General features: G+C 46.2%; 4 protein-coding genes across 11 annotated transcripts; 2 read left to right on the forward strand and 2 right to left on the reverse strand.

Annotated features, from left to right (window-relative positions):
• Positions 1 to 1,871: 1,871 nt before the first annotated feature.
• On the reverse strand, positions 1,872 to 10,103 carry LOC126559635 (proteasome activator complex subunit 4A-like). The gene is made up of 9 exons (XM_050215805.1): positions 9,782 to 10,103; positions 9,560 to 9,700; positions 9,365 to 9,481; positions 9,074 to 9,208; positions 7,554 to 7,598; positions 3,277 to 7,469; positions 2,316 to 2,847; positions 2,093 to 2,240; positions 1,872 to 2,017 (listed from the first exon to the last, which is right to left on the reverse strand). The coding sequence occupies exons 1-9, from the start codon at positions 10,096 to 10,098 to the stop codon at positions 1,883 to 1,885; spliced, it is 5,763 nt and encodes a 1,920-aa protein (XP_050071762.1). The 5' UTR covers positions 10,099 to 10,103; the 3' UTR covers positions 1,872 to 1,882.
• Positions 10,104 to 11,389: 1,286 nt separating this feature from the next.
• LOC126557484 (FAST kinase domain-containing protein 2, mitochondrial-like) lies at positions 11,390 to 13,275 on the forward strand. Its single transcript, XM_050213277.1, has 2 exons — positions 11,390 to 12,987; positions 13,058 to 13,275. Exons 1-2 carry the CDS (start codon positions 11,390 to 11,392, stop codon positions 13,263 to 13,265), a joined length of 1,806 nt encoding a protein of 601 aa, XP_050069234.1. The 3' UTR covers positions 13,266 to 13,275.
• Positions 13,276 to 13,719: 444 nt separating this feature from the next.
• On the reverse strand, positions 13,720 to 16,272 carry LOC126557100 (polyubiquitin-C-like). 8 transcript variants are annotated; one of them, XM_050212760.1, is made up of 4 exons: positions 16,008 to 16,272; positions 15,552 to 15,779; positions 14,818 to 15,323; positions 13,720 to 14,589 (listed from the first exon to the last, which is right to left on the reverse strand). In XM_050212760.1, the coding sequence occupies exons 1-4, from the start codon at positions 16,231 to 16,233 to the stop codon at positions 13,720 to 13,722; spliced, it is 1,830 nt and encodes a 609-aa protein (XP_050068717.1). In that variant the 5' UTR covers positions 16,234 to 16,272. The 8 variants fall into 8 exon arrangements, with proteins under 8 accessions (XP_050068717.1, XP_050068718.1, XP_050068715.1 ...); XM_050212761.1 differs by having other exon boundaries at positions 13,720 to 15,095; XM_050212758.1 differs by having other exon boundaries at positions 13,720 to 15,323.
• Positions 16,273 to 17,766: 1,494 nt separating this feature from the next.
• On the forward strand, positions 17,767 to 19,439 carry LOC126560035 (CCA tRNA nucleotidyltransferase 1, mitochondrial). Its single transcript, XM_050216196.1, has 5 exons — positions 17,767 to 17,835; positions 17,898 to 18,106; positions 18,167 to 18,450; positions 18,515 to 19,058; positions 19,133 to 19,439. Exons 1-5 carry the CDS (start codon positions 17,767 to 17,769, stop codon positions 19,437 to 19,439), a joined length of 1,413 nt encoding a protein of 470 aa, XP_050072153.1.
• Positions 19,440 to 23,433: the final 3,994 nt, after the last annotated feature.

Raw genomic sequence — 23,433 nt, forward strand, 5'->3', positions numbered from 1 at the left:
AACAGTTGATAACACAATAAAAACAACCAAACACTTTCACACACTTACACTGAAACACAACCACAACAACAACAAAACTAATGAAAGAAAATGATACAAACAAACAAAAATTCACACAAAATACACAACAATCTAGGCAACGTAATGTAATAACTCTAGATAAGCGATACCCAATTCTTAGAATTGTCCCTCAGTTAGTGAAAATGAAAGAAATTAATAATGAAGCAACAAAAAAAAAAAAGGAGGAATGAACAGAAAACTACACAAATAAATAAACGAAACAAAACACACAAACAGACAGACACTTAAGTAAAATAATTGATAAACAAAAACACAGAAACATACACACTTATCCGTGAACGAACGATAGAATATGGTAGTGGGAAAAGAACAAATCAGAACCAGATAGGGAAAAAGCCGGAACACAGGTGTTTTTTTTTTTTCGGTCTGAGGATAATATGTTAGAGAGAGGAAGGAGGGAAATACAAACCATTTGCACCCAAAGAACTCTAGAACTTATCAATAAACTTTAGCGTAAGAGTGGATTGATTAGGAACACATTCGTTAAAGAAGAACGGGAACTGGACTGCGCGGGAGTCTGACCGGAAGCTTAGGATGAAAAACAAAGAAAAGCACCTAAACACACGCACTAACACAGGATAGGCAGACCGGCAATGTTGGGTTGGGGTTATGTGTATGTAGTGGAAAGAGCAAAAGGGCGATGAGTGAAGTAATTTCCCCGACGAACGGAAACAAGAACAAAATCTTATGTAAGTAAATTCTAATAATAAAACCTCTATTTCGATTTAAAAAAATATTTACATCGCTTTTTGTAGAAGGTGTGTTGCACACGATGTCCGAAATGATATACCCTACGGTATAGGGACTAAATGTCTGAGAAATGCGATAGATAAAACAATTATGCTTACCACATTCTCACCAAGGTCTCCAATTGCGTAGCTCGATTAACAATAATTCTCCAGAACACTCAATCCCTGGCTGCAGCTTCCCGATATCCGACAGCTCCTGCTTCACCTGATCCAGTCAATAAACTCGTTTGAACTGGGAGTTGCTAATGAATACCTTCTTGGTGGGGGATGCTGTGTCCAGCATGTGTCCAGGATGCTCATTACATCCCCCAGTGTTCCCATCCTACCAAACTTCGCCACCGTTGTCCGGACGCCCGGTTCGCCGTACAGCTCAGCAACCACGATAGCATCCACATTGCGTCCTGTTCTGAAAATTTCTACTCAACAGTTCGGAGATAATTCTTCACATCCAACTCTACAGATAAAACGCTTCGACTGATGTTAAAGCTCCAGCAGTTTTCCACTGCATGCAAAGTCATTACTTATTTATTGAACAATCCTATACATGTTCTCCATCACCAAGTTGTCTTCACAGTTCTTCATTTTCATCCGCGACTCCCTCTCAATACTATTATACTATTCATAAACCAATATTCATATTACACCAACATAACTACCAAACGAACTTGTAAAGCCTAGCCCCTTCCACGTTTGCCTAACCCCCTACTGCTAAGAAAAAGGGGTTTGCGCGAGAAACGAGAAGGATGGAATATTTTCTTCTGCTTTTTCTCCTCTTCTTGTTATTCGACTGCACAATCGTTGTCGATATTTTGTCTCACATGCCTCATGGCATAAACGATTTAAAAAATGTTTACGATTAAACTGTTGACATTATCGGAGAAAGATGATGTTGGCGCTGTGTTCCCTTGTTCCTAAAGTACCGCCACGAAAGCAAAACAGTAAACTATGTAACATTCCATCTCCATAACACATATAAAACTAGTGCGTTTCGGGCATTCGAAACAGTTGCAGATAAAGAGGGGAAAAAATTGCACACGACCATGTGTGTAAGTTTATGCGTAATACGAGGGAGCAATGGTAAGATCGCTCAGTACGGCTAATTGATCTTCAGTGAACTTTAGCTGATGCACTTCCCAGTTATCGTGATGGGTTCGCTTAAAATCGCCCATCGTTTTGCGAATCGTGGCCTGCGGGGAGTAGAAAACAAGTTGGAAATGATTAAATAGTTTCTGAAGGAAAATCCCGGATTGCGAGAATCGTACCGGTATCGGTTGTGGATCGTTCAGATGTGCACCGAGATGTTCAAACACATTCGGCACAAACTCAGGCACTTCGTACGGGTACGCGGAAATAAAGGCACACAGTCCGAGGACACCGGTATGCCGAGCTAGGACGGCATTTGCTTCCGCACTGTAAAACAAAAATTAAAAATTTATAATGATCCTCAGTCAAATAAGAAGCTTCTAATAATTCATCTCTACTCACTTTTCATTTTTAGCTACCTCGCTCGAACAGGTCGTTTCCACCCGGATGCGTTTGGAGCGAATTATTTTCGTACGGCATTTGCGCTTAAACAGCTCCAGCAGCTCCTCGGTGGCCGTTAGGAATGAACAATGTACCAGACCGCACAACACCTCCGCCGCCTTCTCGCGCACCTCGACCACACTGTCCTCCAGCAGCCGCAGTACGATTTCCTGCACCTTTGCCTTCCATTCGGGCCGGCTCAGAATGATGGTCATGTTGTAAAAGACCTGCACCTGCAGCACATCGATCACTGCTCGGCGGGCCGACCAGAAAGACATTTTTGACACCTCGTCTATCTTGGCCAGTGCGACGTCCATACAGTTTGGCAGTGTTAATGCTTGTGATATGAAGGCCAACAGTAGGGTGCAGATTTCGCTCAGCTCTTGGTCGTGCTCGGATCGCTCCAGGCGGCAGGCTATCGGAAGCAGCTCGAAGTACTCCTTCTCGTTGCCATTCGAGTACCGATGAATGGTGTACGTGACCCAGTGTGCAACTGTAAAAAGAGAGCGAATTTTAATACAAGTCCAAAATGTGTTCTGCTATCAGCGTAAGCGCTATGCTCGTTGAGCGAGCTTTGAGACAAACTGAGAACCTGAAGAACGTAAAGTATAGTAATCTATTATTCATGACCAAGCGTTAAAGAGGGACATCAGCGTCTAATATTTGGAAACTGCACTGCAGTGCTTGGGTCATGTCACGGCAGAGTGTCAAAATTCAATCAAAATCGCCTCAACCCCATTTAAGACCCTCAACAAGGGACATATGGACCAAGTTGCCGGTCTCTATATACTCTTGTGGGTTGAATCTTGCGGAACGCCCATTGAGCTGGTTTCTCCAAGCGCACGAAGCAAGAGTCGACACCCTCAGCATCGAAATAGGTGGACGAATGAGAAGACGTGTTGAGACGGCCCAAGACACTTACCTGTTTTAAACAGCCGGACGGCTTTCAAATATTCACTGTCTTCTTCCGAACTTGCTCCACCATCTCCACCCTCCACCTCCATCGACTCCTCACTCTTCTCCGTCTTCGGTTTCGGCGGTGCAGGATCCTTTTGCAGCAGGATGGCTAGCTTTGGCATGACGTAGGCAAACATTTCACTACGCTGCGGTGAAACCGTCCTCGACTCGTAACCCTCGAACCGAAGATCAGCCTCAAAGATGTTGATCAGCGTATTACCCAAACGTTCGCGCAAGTTCTGGAACGGATGGTCCAGATGGGGCTTCAAATAATCTAACAATCGGTGGGCCACACTTGCCATACGCCACACGTGCTGATTGAATGCACCCTGCAAACAGTACAACCGGTTGCAGTCGCTAAAGCTGTTTGCATCCTGAAGCGGATCTTCCATCAGCACCTCATGCAGCCAGTACTGCTTCGATGGGTCCATCGACTGTGCTGCGGTAGCGAAGCACATGCCCCAGTAAACGTCCGTATCGACAGTGACTTTTTGCATGCCCAACCGTATAAGTGGCACTATCTGCGCATACATATCGCGCGTCATCTCGTACGGCCAGTGTTTGGCCCCGCGCATTATGCCCGTCATTATCTCCACCGCACACCGATGATTACCCTCGGTCGCTTTGTCCTCTATCAGCCGCTTCATGTGGGACAGCAAGCGATCGAGCAACTGATCGCCAAACACCTTCATCAGCATCTTGATCAGCAACATCCGTGCACTGCTAAACTCATCGCGGCCCTTTTTCTCCTCCAGCGACCAGAACCGCACAAGTGTGTCGATGTTTTCTTGTTGGTTGAAAAACTCGAAAATTGTCCGCTCGTGCTCGTTCATCTCGTCCACCGTACGGTTTAGCTTCGGTTGTTCCGCACTCGGCGCGTACACCTTGAAACTCTTCGTCCATCCGAAACAACCTTCGGACGTGTACATGTAGCGTGGTTCGTCCCATTCTTCTTGATTTTTCGGCACCTTGGCTACGTCGTACTGCAGCCACATGTTATCATCCCGATAGCCGGGTGCAACGTTCGAGCCTGGATTTGGAGCAACGCCGGCTGCATCTTTCCCCTCGACACGAGCCACAATTTCGAGCGGATTTATAGCGATCTTTTTTTGCTGTCGTTTCTGCTGCCGACAGATGCCCCACAGGAGCTGAATCGCTAGCTTCCGTTCGATCACAGAATCGTGGATAAGATGTTGTACTGCCAGACGCGTAACCGATGGCGGATGTTCCGCGTACGGATGGCACAGGTTGATAAGCATCACCGTAGCGAGATAATGATAGCGAAGGTGCAGCTTTCTAGTTTCCACCGTCTCAACGATATCTCCTACCAACTGCTGGAAAAGTGCCATATTGCGTTTGTTTTCACGCTCGCGTGCCAACTTGCCTGCCTCCAGATCCAACACGTCGGCACGGGTACGCAGGGCAAGTGCTTGCTCCACCACCTTCTCACCAATATCCACCTCTAGCAGATAGGTAGGTGAATGTCCATCGATCATCTTCTTCAAACCTTCCACCAAACTGACGATAGAATTTTTCTCCGACAACTTCGAACGCAACAGTGCCGGCCAAACACGCGCCAGATAACTCCAATTGTTTTGTGTAATTAGACGCCCCCGACGCTTAATAAACAGCAGACACAAGATGCCCTTAAACTGCTCATGATGCGTATTGGAGTCAAGCTGCAAACACTCCACGATACGGTCCGTCAGCAGCGGATAAGCGTACGGGAACAGATACAGCATGTCGTGCAACTTGGCCTGCGCATCGATACGCACCGTGGAGTAGTAGGACACGGACAGCTTCAGCAGCTTCTTCATCACCTCCAGATGCGTGCCACTAAAGTACGGTAGCTTCATCTCGTCCCGACAGTCCTGCTGAATAATGAAGCGCGTCACAACGACCGCACGGACATCTCGCTTGCAACGCGTCAACTGATACGTCTGGAACCGTTTGGTGCTGTTGAACGTTTTCAGCTGCATTTCGTACGATCCGTTTGGATGCTTTCGCAGCAGAACCTTCTCGTACAGAGCGATTATCGATTTCAGCGTTTGCGTGTCATCCTCCGACACTGCCAGCATATGGTCCTGCAGGCGTGCAATCGTCCGAATGATAGCCTTTCGCACATTCTCACCATTTGGCATGCGTATTTCAAGCTCTTCAAAACCAAGCGTTACGTTCAGCTGTAACTCCTTCAAGTCTACGCACGTTTCGAACAGTTCGATCGGTTCCTCGTCCGTCCAGTTGGGCAGAAAGTTATAGCAGCGTATCAATGCCTGAACCATCATCACGCTCGCATGTAACTCTTCCCTTGGCAATGTTACCTCACCCGCACTGTGTCGATCAAGTTTTTCCAACAGCTTCGGCAGATAGCGATGCATTATCCGCTCACAAACGAGCCTCGCTTCTTCGTCCGGTATGCGCCACTCGATCTTACTGTCGGGAGCCATCTTTTCGCCCCATCGCTTTACCGGCACCACCTCAGATAGGGGTTTCTGGAAGCATTCGGGACTGTTCCGAACGTCCATCGTTTGTAGCGTCGACATGTTGTTCATCATGTTACCGACAATCTGTGCAACGTAGCGTGACACCCTTTTACACTTAAACCGTGCCAATCGGTCAAGCATCGGTAGCACATCGTCCACATAGTTCCGGAAGATCTGCGGATCGCCACGCACCAGATTCATCAACAGCACCAGATAGTACAGCATTTCGTCGTTGTGTTTCTCGAGTGCCTCCACATCCTCGTGCTCTGCCATGTATTCTTCAATCAACCGAAGCACATGGGGCAACAGCACACGCAACACTTCCTTCCCATGGATGCGTGCGAACAGTCGTACCAGACAACCCACCAGCTGGCCAGCCACATTCGGTTCGAACAAGCGCGTTTGCACAAAGTCCATCAGCTTCTTTGCTGCGGCCGCTATGATCGGTTCCGATGCCTGGCCCATAATACCGTGCGTACAAGTTTGTACCATCGGTTCCAGCAACGATTCCGCTTTCGAACGTGCCGTATCCAGATCGGACTGTTCCATGCGCACATTATTGGTGGAACTGTTTTCGATCAGCAAAAACAATCGATCCAGATACTGCAGCGTAAAGTCCCCAAAGTCAGCCGTCTGCTCGCACAGTAGCCGCTCGTCGTCGGTCAAATTCGTGTGGTACTGTCCCGCCTGCGAACAGTCGATGATCGGTATGAGGAACGCAACCGACGTCAGGAAATGGAACGTAATGCCCGTTTTCATCTGATCGTTCCCATCGATACCGGGCAGGGTGGCCAGAAACAGTGGAATCACGTGCGTTCGTCCCTCGGTGTAACCCTTGTGACCGGAAACGAGTGCTCGCGATACGCCGATCAACCCATGCATGGCGGCAGTTAGTTTGCGCGGTTCCGTCAACGAATCCAGACTCGCATACACGCGCTCGATTATGCTCGGAATGATTAGCGCCGGACGAAGATCGGCCAAACATTGTAATATTTTCCCAACTTCCTGCGTGTTTAGCCGCGAATACATTGCCTGCAACGCGACCGGTTTCATACACTCCACGAACGCCGTTATACACTCCTCCGTTAGCTTATGTTCGTTCGGTATCGGTCTTATGTGATGACCCTTCCTGTACCGTTCAATTACCAGCCGATCGATGAAGAAACGTGGCAACAGGTTCAACAGATCGCCCAACATTTTAACCCACTTGCCCGAATTGGCCGGATGCAGGTACGATTCGATCGTGCTCATGAACGTGTTCAGATACCTCTGGGCACTGCTGCGTGGCCCGAGCGCCGACACAATCCAGGTCGCTACGGCATCCGGTGGAATACCGTTCGTGCGGCCACCCTTCGTGTTGCGATAGTTGACGGGAAAATTGATCGAGCGCGTAATGCGCGCAAACATGGTCGGAATGTAGGGTTCCCAGTCGATGTGACCAATGTTCTTCTGGCCAACGACCGCGTACATGGTCATAAAGTCGGCCGCCCACGGTGGATTGTGGTATCCGTTCCAGATAGACATAAACTTGTCGAACCACAGCTCGTACCCTCGCTCGTAGTTGAGAAAGATGTTCAGTATGGTGACCACCTCGCAGCCACTCCCATTATCGAGCGGTTGTAGTTTGGGCAGCAGCTCGTCCAATATTTCCTGCGTGGACTCCGGGCGAAAGTATCTGGGTGGGCGTTTTAAGTGAAAGAAAAATAAAGCGTTTTCCGAGTGTGGTGTAAGCGGACGTGGAAGTGCGGAGGATACTTACGGAGTACAGACTTGTATCGCACACTGCAGATTGCCTTCCATGGCCCTGGGAAGTTAAAGAAAAATTACGAATGCTGTTATTCGTTAATATAGATGGATGAAATCAATAGCCGCATTGTGGTAAAGGATAGCCACACAGCATAAATAGTAGATATAACCATAGACAAAGTGAAAATACATCAGAATACTTTCATTTTGTCATCATAAGCGATGATGTGTAAATGCGGAATTATTTGTTAAATTGATCATTAAGGCACAGAAGGTTGCATCATGTAGTGATTTCGATCTAATGTATGCATTAAACAAATAGACTGATTTTAAGGCTTAGTCTTGAGTAAGATTTTGCGTTCTAGCGAGCTAAAGTTCTGCTATAATTTCGCATCTCATGCCATGAGGCCCTTCTTCATTATCTGTTTTCCGTACAACATTATCTCCTTTTTGAAAGCAGACCAGAAACCAGAATTGCTGTATATTTTTGGCAGCAATATGTATAAAATGATGTAAAAAATTGAGCTTTGAATCTTTCCAAGAAAAGCGCCCAGGAGTCAAAGCATCTGATCAAATAGTGAAGTCTAAAAACCCCTGGGGATTTCTATTAATTAATGGTTTTTTTTTCTATACGGGGTTGTATTGGATTTTTCATATGAAAATATCCTTTTTTTTTTTGAGTAGCTAGATTTTCTGAACTCAGAACTGGTTATCCAACACCAGATAAATCAAAGGATAGCAATTGTTTGTTGGAAAAAAGAGGACCTGCTGGGCGCACTCAATACAATGCTCAGAAGAAGAAAAGGGTGCTATAATGTTGCAACCAGAGCTACTACCACTGCCGGAAAACTCTTTACAAATAAGTTAAATTTTGTTTTTCAACGGCCATGATTGTATTATTTAGTAGAAAGCTGCTGGAATATTTTGTTTTACAACGCCATCCAAAATTAGTCTATTATTCTCTTAATGCATAACGTTATTGTAGGCTCGCGTGCGTGTCATAGTTGTGAAACATTTTATGATCCTTTTGTGAAATGAATTCCTCAATGATCCCGATCCTTAATGAGAGAAGTGGATGTGATTCAAACTACCATGATCATGAAGAGAATAATCCCATCTCTATCTTCCTCAAGCAACGATGTACGATGAAGCTACCCAACGATTCCAACTCCGTAATGGACACATATTGGAAAAGCTAACCACCACTCAATCTCAATTTCCATTCTCGCTACCCTATTGAGTTGATGGGCGAAGGCCACCACACACACACACACACCACCGAAAGATCTGTTACACCATTCGATACCGATTTAAGAAATACAGGAAAGAAACAAGAAAAGACAGGCCCGCACGTCCACCCAAACCCAACAATCCCAACTGCTCTCCCTCTCTCTCCCTCTCCCTCTCTCTAGCCCACACCACACACAAGCAAACATTCGACACTGCGATGGAGCAAAAGGGATGGGGGTGGTGGTAGTGAGGAGGATTGAGAAGAAAAAAAACGGTGTAAATGCAATTTGCTAAACGATTTACGATTTTTCCTGTCCATCAGCGTCCATCTCGATGCCAAGAAACTGAGCCACGGTCGACACCTCATACCCCATCCTCTCGGCGGCGGCCTCAAGCAACATCGCCAACGGTGATTTTGGGTTTTCGTTTTGGTTCTTCCTGCAGATACGCAAACGGAGGAACACGACTTTACTAACCCCGAAAACAGTCCAACAGTCGAAACCGAACCAAACAGGACATCCGCAAAACCGTATCACAAAAGATATGCGAGGCGTAACTTGGGAGGATAAAGCTGATCAAGTGCGCGTTACTTACGAGGTGGTGATGAACAATTCGCCCTTTTTGCTCCGTCGGGATACTAGCAGATGGAACAGATCGTACAGCGGTCTCCATTCGATCTGCAAATCATCGGTGCTGAGCCATTCGCGCTTTCTAAAAAAAGGATAAACAAACAAAGCAACCGTTTAGTAGACAATTCTAGTAGACTTAGCTTCAACGGTTTAAACATACCGAAGGAGAAAAAATATAGCTTCGCTGATTTTATTGATTGCGTCGGGATCGAGCTTGGGAATGACCAGCATTTCCAGCAGCAACTGCACAAACTTTACGTGATCATCTTTTGAAAATTTCATACCATACAGCTTTATGTATCTGTAACGATTGGGACACAGGTCATAGAAAAAAATGCCATCGAGACAAGTTCCTCCACCCCTTCCTTCCCCGCCCACTTACGTCACCAGGTTCCGGATGCTCATCATGACCGCCGGGCCCATCTCGCGCATTGCCACCACCTTGCCGAGATTGTTCTTGATGCTTTCCAGGTTGGCCTGCGATTCATCGTCCAGCTTGTCCGCGTACGGTAGAAATTTATTGCAAAACAGTTCCTTCTGCGGCTTGAATCCGAGCTTCTCGTGACGCTCGTTTCGCTTCGGCCTACTCTGTTCCAGACCATCGCTGCTTTCGTCGTCCACCACGTTCGACACGGTGGTGTCGGTTTCTGCCAGCGTACTTAGCGACGAGCATGACTCCGTCGATAGTGACTGTGCCATCGTTCGATTGTGGTCGAACGTTGCGCTTCCGTACTGTTCAATAAAGTGAAAGATTCGGGTTTCGTTGTTATGATGCGCACGTCAACACAGCAGCCTATTGTTCTTTCAGGGCCGTCTTGTCTTAGGCACAACCTTCGCTTGAATCTCTAATTTATGCTAACTCCGAACCTTTCGTCACTGACCCCTTGGTGCTGTGTGTGTGTGTATCGTTGTAACGCCAGATGTGTGTGCTTTCCACGACGGAACGCACCAAATATTGCGCTTCAAACTATTTCGATATCTCGATGAATTTCACCTCCAACACATCTACAAGATGCAGAAAGTGTCTGACACAAAACACTACGGTCCCCCAGCAAGGGACAGACAGAGCTTTTAAATGTTCGTCGATGCTCTGCATGGAGCGAATTGCACGACGCACGCAATGACTGGACAAATTAGTGGCTGGAGGTACTTTTCTGCTGGAACAAACACACTACAAATATATCGTTTATGAATCCAAAATGACAAAACTTAAGTTCTCTCTCGCTCGTTCTGAACAGTCATTACGTTCGACATTTTTCCACAGCAAAGTTTGTGGCATTCACGTCAGTGGTGTTGGTGACATTAGCAGTGCTACCAGCCTTTGCGGGTTGAAGCCGATCAACACAGGGTAGCTCAGTGTGTATGGATACGAACATCTCAACCGACCAGGGCCACGAGAGCTGAGAAAAAGTTAGTAAACTTATCAAGGGTCTTAAACAGCTTCAAAACTGTTTTTCCTCGCGGCTGCGCGCATTGTTACGTCCAAATTTTATGAACATTGTTCTCAAATTCTACGATAATATTTAGTCTCAAAAACACTGTTCTGAAAATAGTTGTCACGGTTTTCTAAGCGCTCGTGGCCTTGAATCTATCGAGTAACTTTTCCGAGAAACTATCAAAACAAAATAAACAGCTTCTTTGTTGATAAAGAAGTTGCTTTTCTTCAAACTTGATGCATGTGATAAAATTTAGAAAATAATTTTGGGAACACGGCATCTAGCGCCACCTAGTGTTTGGGACCGGAAAGGAATGTCTTTTCGGAATTCCTTTTCCAATCTGTCTAGCTGGCAGCACTTTTATGTTGCCTAATAAACCGCCTTTCGTTTGACAGTTTTCATATGATCAACATGCATCCTCTTTGTTTTGATTACCAAAATACATGCGCTTCATTAGAAAAAAAGAGAGCGAGAAAAGGACTCGCTGTAAGCTGTGTACCATACACTTCTATTATCTAATAGATCCTGTTTCTTTTCTAGTCGTCTACACGAGTATGCTTCGAAACAGTTTACTCCTGCGGTATGTTGGTCTGCATCGAAGCATAGGACGCTTATACTGTGTGACCGCTGGGAAGGAATTACAGCCGGCTGATGGCTCGTCCTACTTTGGTCTGCTCAAATCGGCCACCGACGCAAAGGAGGTGTTGGAATTTATTCCCACAATCAGTCGAACGAAACAGGACCGGCACGTGTACACCCTGCCCGCACTGAAAACGTTATTTGAGCTGCAGAAAAATGGCAAAAGTACGCTACGTTCCGACCAGATCGTCAAGCATCCACGGTTTGCGGAACTGTGCCAACACGTTCGCCTCGAATCGCGCACCTTTGCCATGAACGATCTTACGGAGTGTTTGAAAATTCTAACCTTTCTCGGGGTGCATACAAACAGCGAGATCATGACGGTGCTGCTGCAGCTAATACGGCACCAAATCAATGATGTAACGTTGGATCATATAGTATTCTTAAGCTTCATACTGAGAAAGCTCGATCGAACACCGCTCATCGAAGCGCTCCAAATTGCGCTACCGATGCTACTTCAGATACAGATCGGCTACAAGCTGGACTATGAAAATGTGCAACAACTGGTGGAGCTACTTGAGTTCGTGTCAAAGCACAAAGTAAACGACCGGACAGTGATGAATATAGTTAGTGCACTGACCCTGCACGGGACGAACCTTTCGCCGGAACAGGCTATGAACGCTTTAAAAGCATTGGCCGGGTTCCATACCTTCCTGCCACAGCACGAAAAACTACTGCAGAATGTGTTCGCCGTACTAGAACGAGATTTGGACCAGCTGCCATTCAAAATGATCGACTACGTGCTGAAAAAGGTTCTAGACAAAAATCTGGAACACTATCCCATGTTCTACTACGAACCGTTTCTGAAGCGATGTGCTCAGTACCCCATCGATCACAACGTTGGACTGTTGAGTGCGCTTTATGTGTTGAAAAAGTTGAACAAAATATCGTTTCTACACATCCCACTATTGGATTACGTCGCCTCGCAAGCTGATAAGCTTTCGCTCGTGCCAACGTCCGGCATCATCACGATCGTGGCAGGTTTCTCCAACGCCAATTATCGACCGAACAATTGGGCAAAAATAAAGAAGGAAATTGCTCGGAATACCACTATTACGAACGGGACGATACCCTGGATACGTTACAATCTGGAGCTACTTTCGCTGGACATCTTCAATCCTCAGCTACTGGCACACTGGCTAGACCCTAAGACGCTTGATGCTAACATGGCACGGAACGTGCTAGTCGACCATCTGCAGCTAACTGAGCTGGGTCAAACGTTACGGTTACTGTACAGCCAACAGTATCAAGGTCCTTACCCGGCCAAGCAGTACGTGGAGAAATCGGTGATGCTGATGTTGCAAAACAATGACCATCCATTGCTGAAACCGCTGGAGGTTGCATTCGGCGGCGGGGAGTATGTCAGCACGCAAGTCGTTACCGAGCAGGGTCACGTCCTTGACCATCTGATCGTCTTCGATGCGGTCACCGGTAACCCGGTCAAGGTGCGGTGTCCATCCGAGGAAGGTTCTCCACTACGACTGGAAGACATAAGACAACCGGAACACAAACTGTACGTAAGCCTATTCTCTGTATAATCGATAAGTTTCATTACCGACCTTTCTCTTTTTCTCGATTTAAAGTGTTGCGGTTTTGTATCTACCGAAGAGCTGTTATGCTATTAACGTGAATAGATTACGAGGCCGATTTGCGCTGTATATGAAGACTATACAGGCACTCGGTATTCCTACGGTGGCTGTATCGCCTGTAATATGGAGTAATTTACCGGAGTCAGAGCGAATACCCTTCCTGCAGCGTGAGGCACGTGAAGCATTACGACAAACGATTTAGTGCAAACGAATAAACAGTTAATTCTAGTAGCAAAAGTTTATATTCAATTTTATATAGGTTATAAGATTGAGAAATTATTTGTTAATTACTGGAGTGATCTGATGTTCGATGCGATTCCACACTAGTCCTGTAATAAAGTAATTAAAGCCACAAATGGCCCGAAAAAGGCCAAAGACGCTAGCAAAGCATTTGTGATATTCCCATTACATGAACGGTGACGCTCAGGAGCAAATAAATTTACAGAAGAAAAAATGAATAGAACAAGGTCAAGTTCTAAATCATGCCATTTCTTTTATTGGAAATATCTCCATTTTTCTCACATCCTTTCTCATACAACGTGTGCCGAACTATGTAGTGGAACACAGTAATGATGGCGTGTCGCACAATCCAGGCGGTGAGATGAATTTAGACGTCCCTAAAAAGAAAATGAGGCCGTATCGATATTTCGCCCGATTCAGTTTCCCCCACGGAGTCGAAGAACCAAGTGAAGGGTCGACTCCTTTTGAATGTTGTAGTCGGACAGAGTACGTCCGTCTTCCAGCTGCTTTCCGGCGAAGATCAAACGCTGCTGATCTGGAGGAATACCCTCCTTATCCTGGATCTTGGCCTTCACGTTTTCGATCGTGTCCGACGGCTCGACCTCCAGAGTGATGGTCTTGCCAGTCAGCGTCTTCACGAAGATCTGCATACCTCCACGCAGACGGAGCACCAAGTGCAAGGTCGACTCCTTCTGGATGTTGTAGTCGGACAGAGTACGTCCGTCTTCCAGCTGCTTTCCGGCGAAAATCAAACGCTGCTGATCGGGAGGAATACCCTCCTTATCCTGGATCTTGGCCTTCACGTTCTCGATCGTGTCCGACGGCTCAACCTCCAGAGTGATGGTCTTGCCAGTCAGCGTCTTCACGAAGATCTGCATACCTCCACGCAGACGGAGCACCAAGTGCAAGGTCGACTCCTTCTGGATGTTGTAGTCGGACAGAGTACGTCCGTCTTCCAGCTGCTTTCCGGCGAAGATCAAACGCTGCTGATCTGGAGGAATACCCTCCTTATCCTGGATCTTGGCCTTCACGTTCTCGATCGTATCCGACGGCTCGACCTCCAGAGTGATGGTCTTGCCAGTCAGCGTCTTCACGAAGATCTGCATACCTCCACGCAGACGGAGCACCAAGTGCAAGGTCGACTCCTTCTGAATGTTGTAGTCGGACAGAGTACGTCCGTCTTCCAGCTGCTTTCCGGCGAAGATCAAACGCTGCTGATCTGGCGGAATACCCTCCTTATCCTGGATCTTGGCCTTCACGTTCTCGATCGTGTCCGACGGCTCAACCTCCAGAGTGATGGTCTTGCCAGTCAGCGTCTTTACGAAGATCTGCATACCTCCACGCAGGCGGAGCACCAAGTGCAAGGTCGACTCCTTCTGAATGTTGTAGTCGGACAGAGTACGTCCGTCTTCCAGCTGCTTTCCGGCGAAAATCAAACGCTGCTGATCTGGAGGAATACCCTCCTTATCCTGGATCTTGGCCTTCACGTTCTCGATCGTATCCGACGGCTCAACCTCCAGAGTGATGGTCTTGCCAGTCAGCGTCTTCACGAAGATCTGCATACCTCCACGCAGGCGGAGCACCAAGTGCAAGGTCGACTCCTTCTGAATGTTGTAGTCGGACAGAGTACGTCCGTCTTCCAGCTGCTTTCCGGCGAAAATCAAACGCTGCTGATCTGGAGGAATACCCTCCTTATCCTGGATCTTGGCCTTCACGTTCTCGATCGTGTCCGACGGCTCAACCTCCAGAGTGATGGTCTTGCCAGTCAGCGTCTTCACGAAGATCTGCATACCTCCACGCAGGCGGAGCACCAAGTGCAAGGTCGACTCCTTCTGAATGTTGTAGTCGGACAGAGTACGTCCGTCTTCCAGCTGCTTTCCGGCGAAAATCAAACGCTGCTGATCTGGAGGAATACCCTCCTTATCCTGGATCTTGGCCTTCACGTTCTCGATCGTGTCCGACGGCTCAACCTCCAGAGTGATGGTCTTGCCAGTCAGCGTCTTCACGAAGATCTGCATACCTCCACGCAGACGGAGCACCAAGTGCAAGGTTGACTCCTTCTGAATGTTGTAGTCGGACAGAGTACGTCCGTCTTCCAGCTGCTTTCCGGCGAAGATCAAACGCTGCTGATCTGGAGGAATGCCCTCCTTATCCTGGATCTTGGCCTTCACGTTCTCGATTGTATCCGACGGCTCGACCTCCAGAGTGATGGTCTTGCCAGTCAGCGTCTTCACGAAGATCTGCATACCTCCACGCAGACGGAGTACCAAGTGCAAGGTCGACTCCTTCTGGATGTTGTAGTCGGACAGAGTACGTCCGTCTTCCAGCTGCTTTCCGGCGAAAATCAAACGCTGCTGATCTGGAGGAATACCCTCCTTATCCTGGATCTTCGCCTTCACGTTCTCGATCGTGTCCGACGGCTCAACCTCCAGAGTGATGGTCTTGCCAGTCAGCGTCTTCACGAAGATCTGCATACCTCCACGCAGACGGAGCACCAAATGCAAGGTTGACTCCTTCTGGATGTTGTAGTCGGACAGAGTACGTCCGTCTTCCAGCTGCTTTCCGGCGAAGATCAAACGTTGCTGATCTGGAGGAATACCCTCCTTATCCTGGATCTTGGCCTTCACGTTCTCGATCGTGTCCGACGGCTCAACCTCCAGAGTAATGGTCTTGCCAGTCAGCGTCTTCACGAAGATCTGCATACCTCCACGCAGACGGAGCACCAAGTGCAAGGTCGACTCCTTCTGAATGTTGTAGTCGGACAGAGTACGTCCGTCTTCCAGCTGCTTTCCGGCGAAGATCAAACGCTGCTGATCTGGAGGAATGCCCTCCTTATCCTGGATCTTGGCCTTCACGTTTTCGATCGTGTCCGACGGCTCGACCTCCAGAGTGATGGTCTTGCCAGTCAGCGTCTTCACGAAGATCTGCATCCTGCAAAAGGGCAACGAAAAATTGTTAAAATAATCGAAAAAGATTGGTCTGGTTGTTCACTAGTAGCGCCAATATGACAATCAAGCCTTGCGCGAAATCATATCAAAGAATCCAATAATGGACACTACCTTTCGAGGTTCTGGGCCAAAGAAGAAAACTAGAAACTGGAAGTGCTTTAATAAACTTCACCACAAAATAATTTTCATTACACAAAAATTTAGAACACAAAACGCTTTCCAGATTACAATACCATCAATAAGAGTTTCCAAAAACGGGTGATAATTCCAGTACTATAATAAGAATCCCATTGCAAATTAAAGCAATAGTAAGCGTATTGCAATGGGCTCTTTGTTCGAAGTTCAGCCCAACGAAAGTTTTTTTCTTTCTTTTGATTTCATTTCGTCATAACCTACTTCAACGAACAAAGAAAGCTGTTGCTAACGCCAAGTTTACAGCTGCGCGTTAACCTCTTCCGCGTCAGCTGACCCGTGTGTATCGATTTTCTTTGTTGGCAAAAAATGTGAGTCATTTTCATCTACAACTATTTTTCATAAATAATCAACCTTGTGAAACGTTGAAAAATGATGTGATTGATGCTCGACAGTTCGTGAACATTCGTGTAAAAATCGCCCGTTGCGATTATTGATACCAACGCACAGCGCCATCTTGTATGCGTCACAACGGCTGTGGAACTATGGAGAACAAAGAAAATTTTCTCTACCCAGTAAAAAGTGACGCCATCATCGATATTTGTTGAAAAATCGATACAAAATTAACGAATTCCAGTTATCATTCAACATTGACCAATGCAACTACTCGGAATATAATGAAATTCTTCCTTTATAACGAAAAAATCAGTTTAACCATCAATGACCTTCTTCCATTTGCATCAATTAGCCTTCGCTTCCGAGTTTCAAGGACTGGCTTCATTTAGCAATGAATAAAACAAATTTTGTGATGAAACGTATGACAGAATCAATCTTACCTTCACTTTATTCAACACTTTTCTTCAGTATATAATTATTTCACACACAGCACTTGGTTAAATTGATTAGTAATTGCTTCTTCGAACGCACGGCTATGGAGCTTGGATTTTCACTTCTGTTCTTCTCGTAGGTTGAAACTGAATGGCGAGCGTAGCACAATCGCAGCTGGCAGGAAAATTCCAAATTCTATGGACGCCAGGCTGGCTCACTGCAAACAGATTGACATGTGATGTCCAACGGACAGAGTGAAAGTAAAATTATTGCAAAAATGGGAGGAAATTTTATCTACAAAATTGCGGGAGACATTGTAACATTGTAATTGTAATGACATTGTAATTTTTGAGAAACATAAATTTCAAATAGGAAAGCTGTTTTATATATTTTCGTACCTATTTTAAGCAAAAAGGCCCTTGCACATCGACTTCTCCAATAAAACCCCATTTGAGATCAACTGTGGTACCATCCACTGCAGCGAACTGTCAAACCGCCCAACAGTCACCAAGATTGTTGACGTTATTCAGCTGACACTTTGCATCAAAACATACAATGGTCGCCGCTATTCGGCAAACGAAATCCTTGCTGAAACGATTGTTTTACCACAACGGGTTTATTACAGTAAGTAGTGAAAAGCGTTCCCACGTGTACGTGTAGCATTTTCAACCAGTAACACCTTCCAGTGTCGTTCCAGTTCTACACAGGCTGAACGGTTCAAAGAGTTCATTGAACGACGCAGAATGGAAGCACATGCAATTGCGCGGCCGGACCCGGTGGTGAAGAAAATCGACACTCCCGAATTTCGTTCTATTTTCACACAGGAATTAAACGATCTAATAGCACTGTTCGAACGGTACAACTTTGAAATACGTGTAGCAGGTGGAGCCGTACGGTAAGGTAAATTTCTCTTCTTTTGGCGCAGCAAACGGCTGATAGATTGTTCGTTTTGCAGGGATATACTGATGAAAATGAACCCGAAAGACGTGGACATTGCAACCACGGCAACACCTACGGAGATGAAGGAGATTTTCACGAAAGAAAACATTCGGATGATAAATATGAACGGTGAGAAGCATGGGACCATCACTCCTAGGATAAACGATAGGGAAAACTTTGAAATCACAACACTACGTATCGATGCGGTTACTGATGGGCGGCATGCGGAGGTCATTCACACCACCGACTGGTTGCTGGATGCAAACAGGAGAGATCTAACCATTAATTCTATGTTTCTTGGTATGTTTCAACGGCCTGCGCTCCATGCAACGGATTTTAATGTCGTTCGTAATGTTGCTCCTAGGATTCGATGGCACGCTATACGATTATTTCTATGGGTATGAGGATCTGCAAAAACGGCGCGTAGCATTCGTGGGAGATCCCGATATGCGTATCAAGGAGGACTATCTTCGTATTTTACGCTACTTTCGATTCTACGGACGTATTGCGGAGGAACCGAACCGTCACGACGAGGAAACGTTGCGTGTCATAACCAAGAACGCGCCCGGACTTGCCAAGATAAGCGGGGAACGTATATGGCAGGAATGGAAAAAGATATTGACAGGAAAATTCGGCATCGAACTCACCGAAGCAATGATCAACTGTGAGCTTGCACCGTATATAGGTCTTCCGGAAAAACCTAACGTGGAAGCGTTTTTGCGCGTTTCGAAGCAAGTGCGTGCATTCGATCCAAAGTTGCAACCCATCACCGTACTGTCCGCACTGCTAAACACACCCGAAGATGCGGTGAATTTAAATCTGAGGCTCAAGTTTACTGTTTATGAAAGAGAGCTATGCTACTTCCTAACGCAAAATCGCGAAGAAACGGCAAACTTTGAGGAATTGCTGTAAGTTTGCTTGTGCGATTGTGCCATCTTTTGAATGTACTTTAATGTATCGTCCATCCCTTTTTTTTTTTTAGCCAATTTCAACAACTCTGCCTGCAAACAATTAGCAGCGTTAAGCTAAAGAAGGAGTACGTGCTCGAGCTGCTCAAGTACCATGGCAAGCGGGACCTTTATCAGCAGCTGCTCGATTGGCCAATCCCTCAGTTCCCGATCAAAGGTAATGTACTTATTGCTAACGGTGCTCCCAAAGGACCAAAGTTGGGTGTGGTGATGGATAGGCTGAAAATCATCTGGTCCAACAATCAGTACAATATGTCACAGGAAGAGTTACTGCAACATTTGCCGGCTGTGCTGGAGGAGATTAGTGTAAAAAAGAAGTAATATTCTTACGGCGCGACCGTATTTGTTAATAGAAATTAAATTCTGAATAATTTGGAATTTCATCCAAGCAAGAAAAGAATTTTTCGTTATGTCGAGATTATTGAGCTGAAAAATTGAAAAGAAAGCAAAACAAATTTTTTGTATCGTTTTATTGGATTCTGCTACATTCATTCTAACCATATGCATGCATGTTACAAGTCCGAAATTATTATTAATTATATTTAGTTATTGATTGATATTTTAATATACCGGCTTACTGCCATATTGTCACCACTGCATGTTACATACAAGAATCCCGGGAGTGCACGATTGGTTATAAATTCTACAATAAGTTATTATCGCATTATTTGGATATATAGTGACTGCCAATGCTATAGTGAAGGCGCTCGTCAGCGACCCGCTCGGCACGAGGCGTAGAGGAGCACAGCGAGCTCGTTGGCTGGATCAAGTGGAGTCTAATCTGTCGGAGATCGGATGCAGCCGTGGATGGAGGATTGCAGCCCTAGATCGAGTTTCCAGGAAACTGATTGGAGACCTGGCCATGTCGACACGACGTGTACAATCTTGAGCAGGCCAAAGAAGAAGATTTTTTTTGGGTCGGAAAATTACTAAACAATCATTAAAGAGCTGTTGGACAAAAACAACGATGCCAAGGATAGTTGCTAATGATCAATATACCAAAATTTGGTAAAATTATACCTAGTAGAAGTATCGAAATCAGCTTTTTGAAAAACGGTCATAAAAGAGTTTCAATATTATTGGCGGTCACTGTATAAGCTGGCAATGGTAACAAGCCTCTGGAACATGTTGAATTACAGTCGGTAGGTATTGTTGAATTACGAGTTAAGCGATCGAGGTACTAGGCACAAACTGTTGCTCCAAAAACTAAAGCGTCAATGAATTGTTCCTCTTGAATTGCTTGAGGACTACTCTTCAAACATTCTGAACTGTATCAGCTGGCACTCGTTCTCTCTTGTTCCATTAATCATTAGAATGAAGATTTCAAGAACACTTCCAACATTGCCACAGAACCATACACTACATCACTTTTATTCCCTCCAATCGATCCCTCAAGGTGTGAAATGTTTCACCAACCATAATGACCAAAGCTAGTCACTGATAAAACTAACCTCGATCCTTCTCGATCACTGGAACCGAGTGGTTTTGGAACGGACGTGCTTGGTAAATGTTGATTTAGTACCACAAAAGCAATTCGATTCGCTCCTTTCGAAGCCCGTTACGCCTCCACTCCAATGGGTAGATGATCCCTTGAAGGAAAGACCATTGTGTTCACCGGTGCCTTATGCTCAAAATTGGTGGAAAAATGCTCTATCTCAAAAACACGGAGCACTCTACTGTGGTGCGGGGTGTTAGAAGATCGTGACACGTGGCATATAGCGCTGCCGCTGCGGCTGCTGCCGGGTGTGTTTCGAATCAAATTTGTGTCGACTCATTCATCCCTTCGCAACGGTTGTTGCCTCGAAAGGGGGCCGATCACGCCGCACTACATCGACTATTCATTATTCATCCAGTTAAGTGCCCCGCCGTGAAAAAGGTGACCGATGCTTTTACACGGCGGTTAGTGAAGATCCTCCTCAAGGTGGGCCAGGTGTAGGATGGTATGCCACGAAAGCAACGGTCATTTCGGAATGATTGGTGTTTCTGTAATGTGGTAAAGACAGAATGGTCATTGATCCCTTTTTCTTTCAGTTCATTGCAAATGTTGGCTAGAAATGGGAACAAACCGGACATCCCAAAAAAGGGTTCAAAAGGTGCAACATCGTGATAGGAAAATGATCCTACCAGGTGCGACCATGATCAACCACTATCCGTTGAATCGATTGACAAACATGAGGATCATCTCAAGAACGGGCCCCGTGCGTGTTTGTGTTTCCATTTGGCAATCCTATTTTGTCACCAACGCTCGTTCCAGCGGTTCCATTTCTGCACATCTTGCCTGGTGGAATTCGATCCGTTCGCCCAAACGTCAACAAAAGAGGCGCGTCCTGTCTAGGCGAAACGAAAAGATGCTGGCTCAGGTATATCGGGGCACATGTTGATTGTGCATTGATTCCTTCGTTGATCCCTCGCATCGCATGTAAAAGATCAACACCCAATATGTGCCTCGGCCACGCTGTTTATGGCTTCGCGTATAGATCGGCTAGGGCGCACCTTTACCTGAGTACAGAGAAATGCTTCCACTGTGACGCGTTTTCCGGTTTTGTTTTACGCATACAACCCCTCGGGAATGGTCCTGCCAATGTCACAATCGTGTTTGGTTTCCGACGCTAGATTCTAGGTGTTTGTCTACGGGTATTTCTCTCTAAGGGGTGTTGACGCTAGAGCGAAAAACAAAAAAAAAACCCTCGATGATCACCAGGGAGTATCGGGGATCGTGCAGCTGTCCGTTTCCTGATCCTGGCTGGGTTCATTGACACCACCGTTCCGATCATCTGCACGGATAAGGTTACCTGCGAGCGAAAGGGTCTCGACACTGGAACTGACTTTAAGCTTTTCCACTCCTAATGAGATGTTTGATAAGTATCAGTTTCCTTTTTTTGTTCTATTTGTTGCGTAGAAGAGTGGAGAGTTCATCATAGAAGGATTTGTATGATTCACTCGAACGAATCATGTAATCATATTGCTCAGGCGATAGTATGCTCGTACCAGCTGTTTCTTATGAATTCTCATTCACCACCCTTCCTGTGCCAATCGCTGTGCCAATTTTGCCTTACTGGATGAAACAGGATAGGTTTCGGAAGAGTAAGAAATGCGCTTTCCAAGACATTCAGAGACTTCCGTTGAGTGCAGTTTTGAAAAATGAGGACATACATTCGGCTAACTATGCAACTATTTCGATGCGCTTGCTCGGTCCGTGTTTGAGTCACACCGCGAACGTGGAGAAAAAAACAATTGAAAAGAAGCCCTACCAGCAACACATCCAAGTGACTGGTCGAAAAATTCCAAAGCACCTTGCACCGCACGTACCGGGCGTACTTGCTTGCTTGCACCTCTTAAGGTGCCGGAACCTTCAACAACCTGTCACACCAAAAGAAACTTGTGGCCCTTGCTGGTAATATCTGCTTACACGTCTTGCAAGGAAAATGATTTCCCTTCACGAGAAACCATCCAGACGCCGGCTGACAGTAAGGCAGAGGGTTGGTGTCAGGGAGAGGTGGGTACGTCGTACGGCGTCACCCCGTGTGGTATCGTAAAAACCGACGCTATGTCCGCCCGACGAGCGGATGTAGACTTAATCACGGGAGGGATCGTTTTACATAAGGCGATCACAACCCTCGCCAGGGAACATGCGCACAGCCGGCCAAGCAAAATCCCTCCAGGTTCCGGGAGGTACCGGCCATACCGTAGTAGTGGTGTAATCGCACACATTTTCCCCTTTTTTGCCGATGCAAAGCCAACGGAGTGTGTATATGTGTGGCGTACAAGGTATGGAACGGGGTGTTAAAGCAAGCAAGCCGTAAACATAAATGGGCTAATGGCACGCGACCACATTTTCAAGCAAAATAAAGTTAAGGAAAGCAGAAGGAAAAGATACGGAGGAATAGAAAAAAAAACACGCACACCCCGATTCCCGATGCGAATGGTCGAAAATCCTGAAATAGACGCGCGTGTGCGCCCAATACCAGACTGCAGACAGGATTTCGGTATCGGTGAGCATTATTTTTAGTTTGAGCGTCAAGGTACGGCTTGCATAATGCATTCTAATTAATAGCAGCAAGCTTAAAGTGTACGCAACACCGAGGCGAGGTAGAAAGGATAAAGGGATTGTGTACGGCTGACACGAGCCGAGCCTTGAAGCGGTTAAGGTTCGTTGCTTCTGTATGTTGAAATCCTTTGCACTTTCGCTTGCCTTTCAGAGCAATTAATGGAATTGGAACAATGAAAAAATAGTGTGCATTGTTTACAAAAGCTACCGGAAGGGTCAGCATTTGAGCATGAAAGAAGTATTACCATTTATACGATTAAAATTAAT

This window comes from Anopheles maculipalpis, chromosome 2RL (genome assembly GCF_943734695.1).
Source record: "Anopheles maculipalpis chromosome 2RL, idAnoMacuDA_375_x, whole genome shotgun sequence".
NCBI lineage: Eukaryota > Metazoa > Arthropoda > Insecta > Diptera > Culicidae > Anopheles > Anopheles maculipalpis.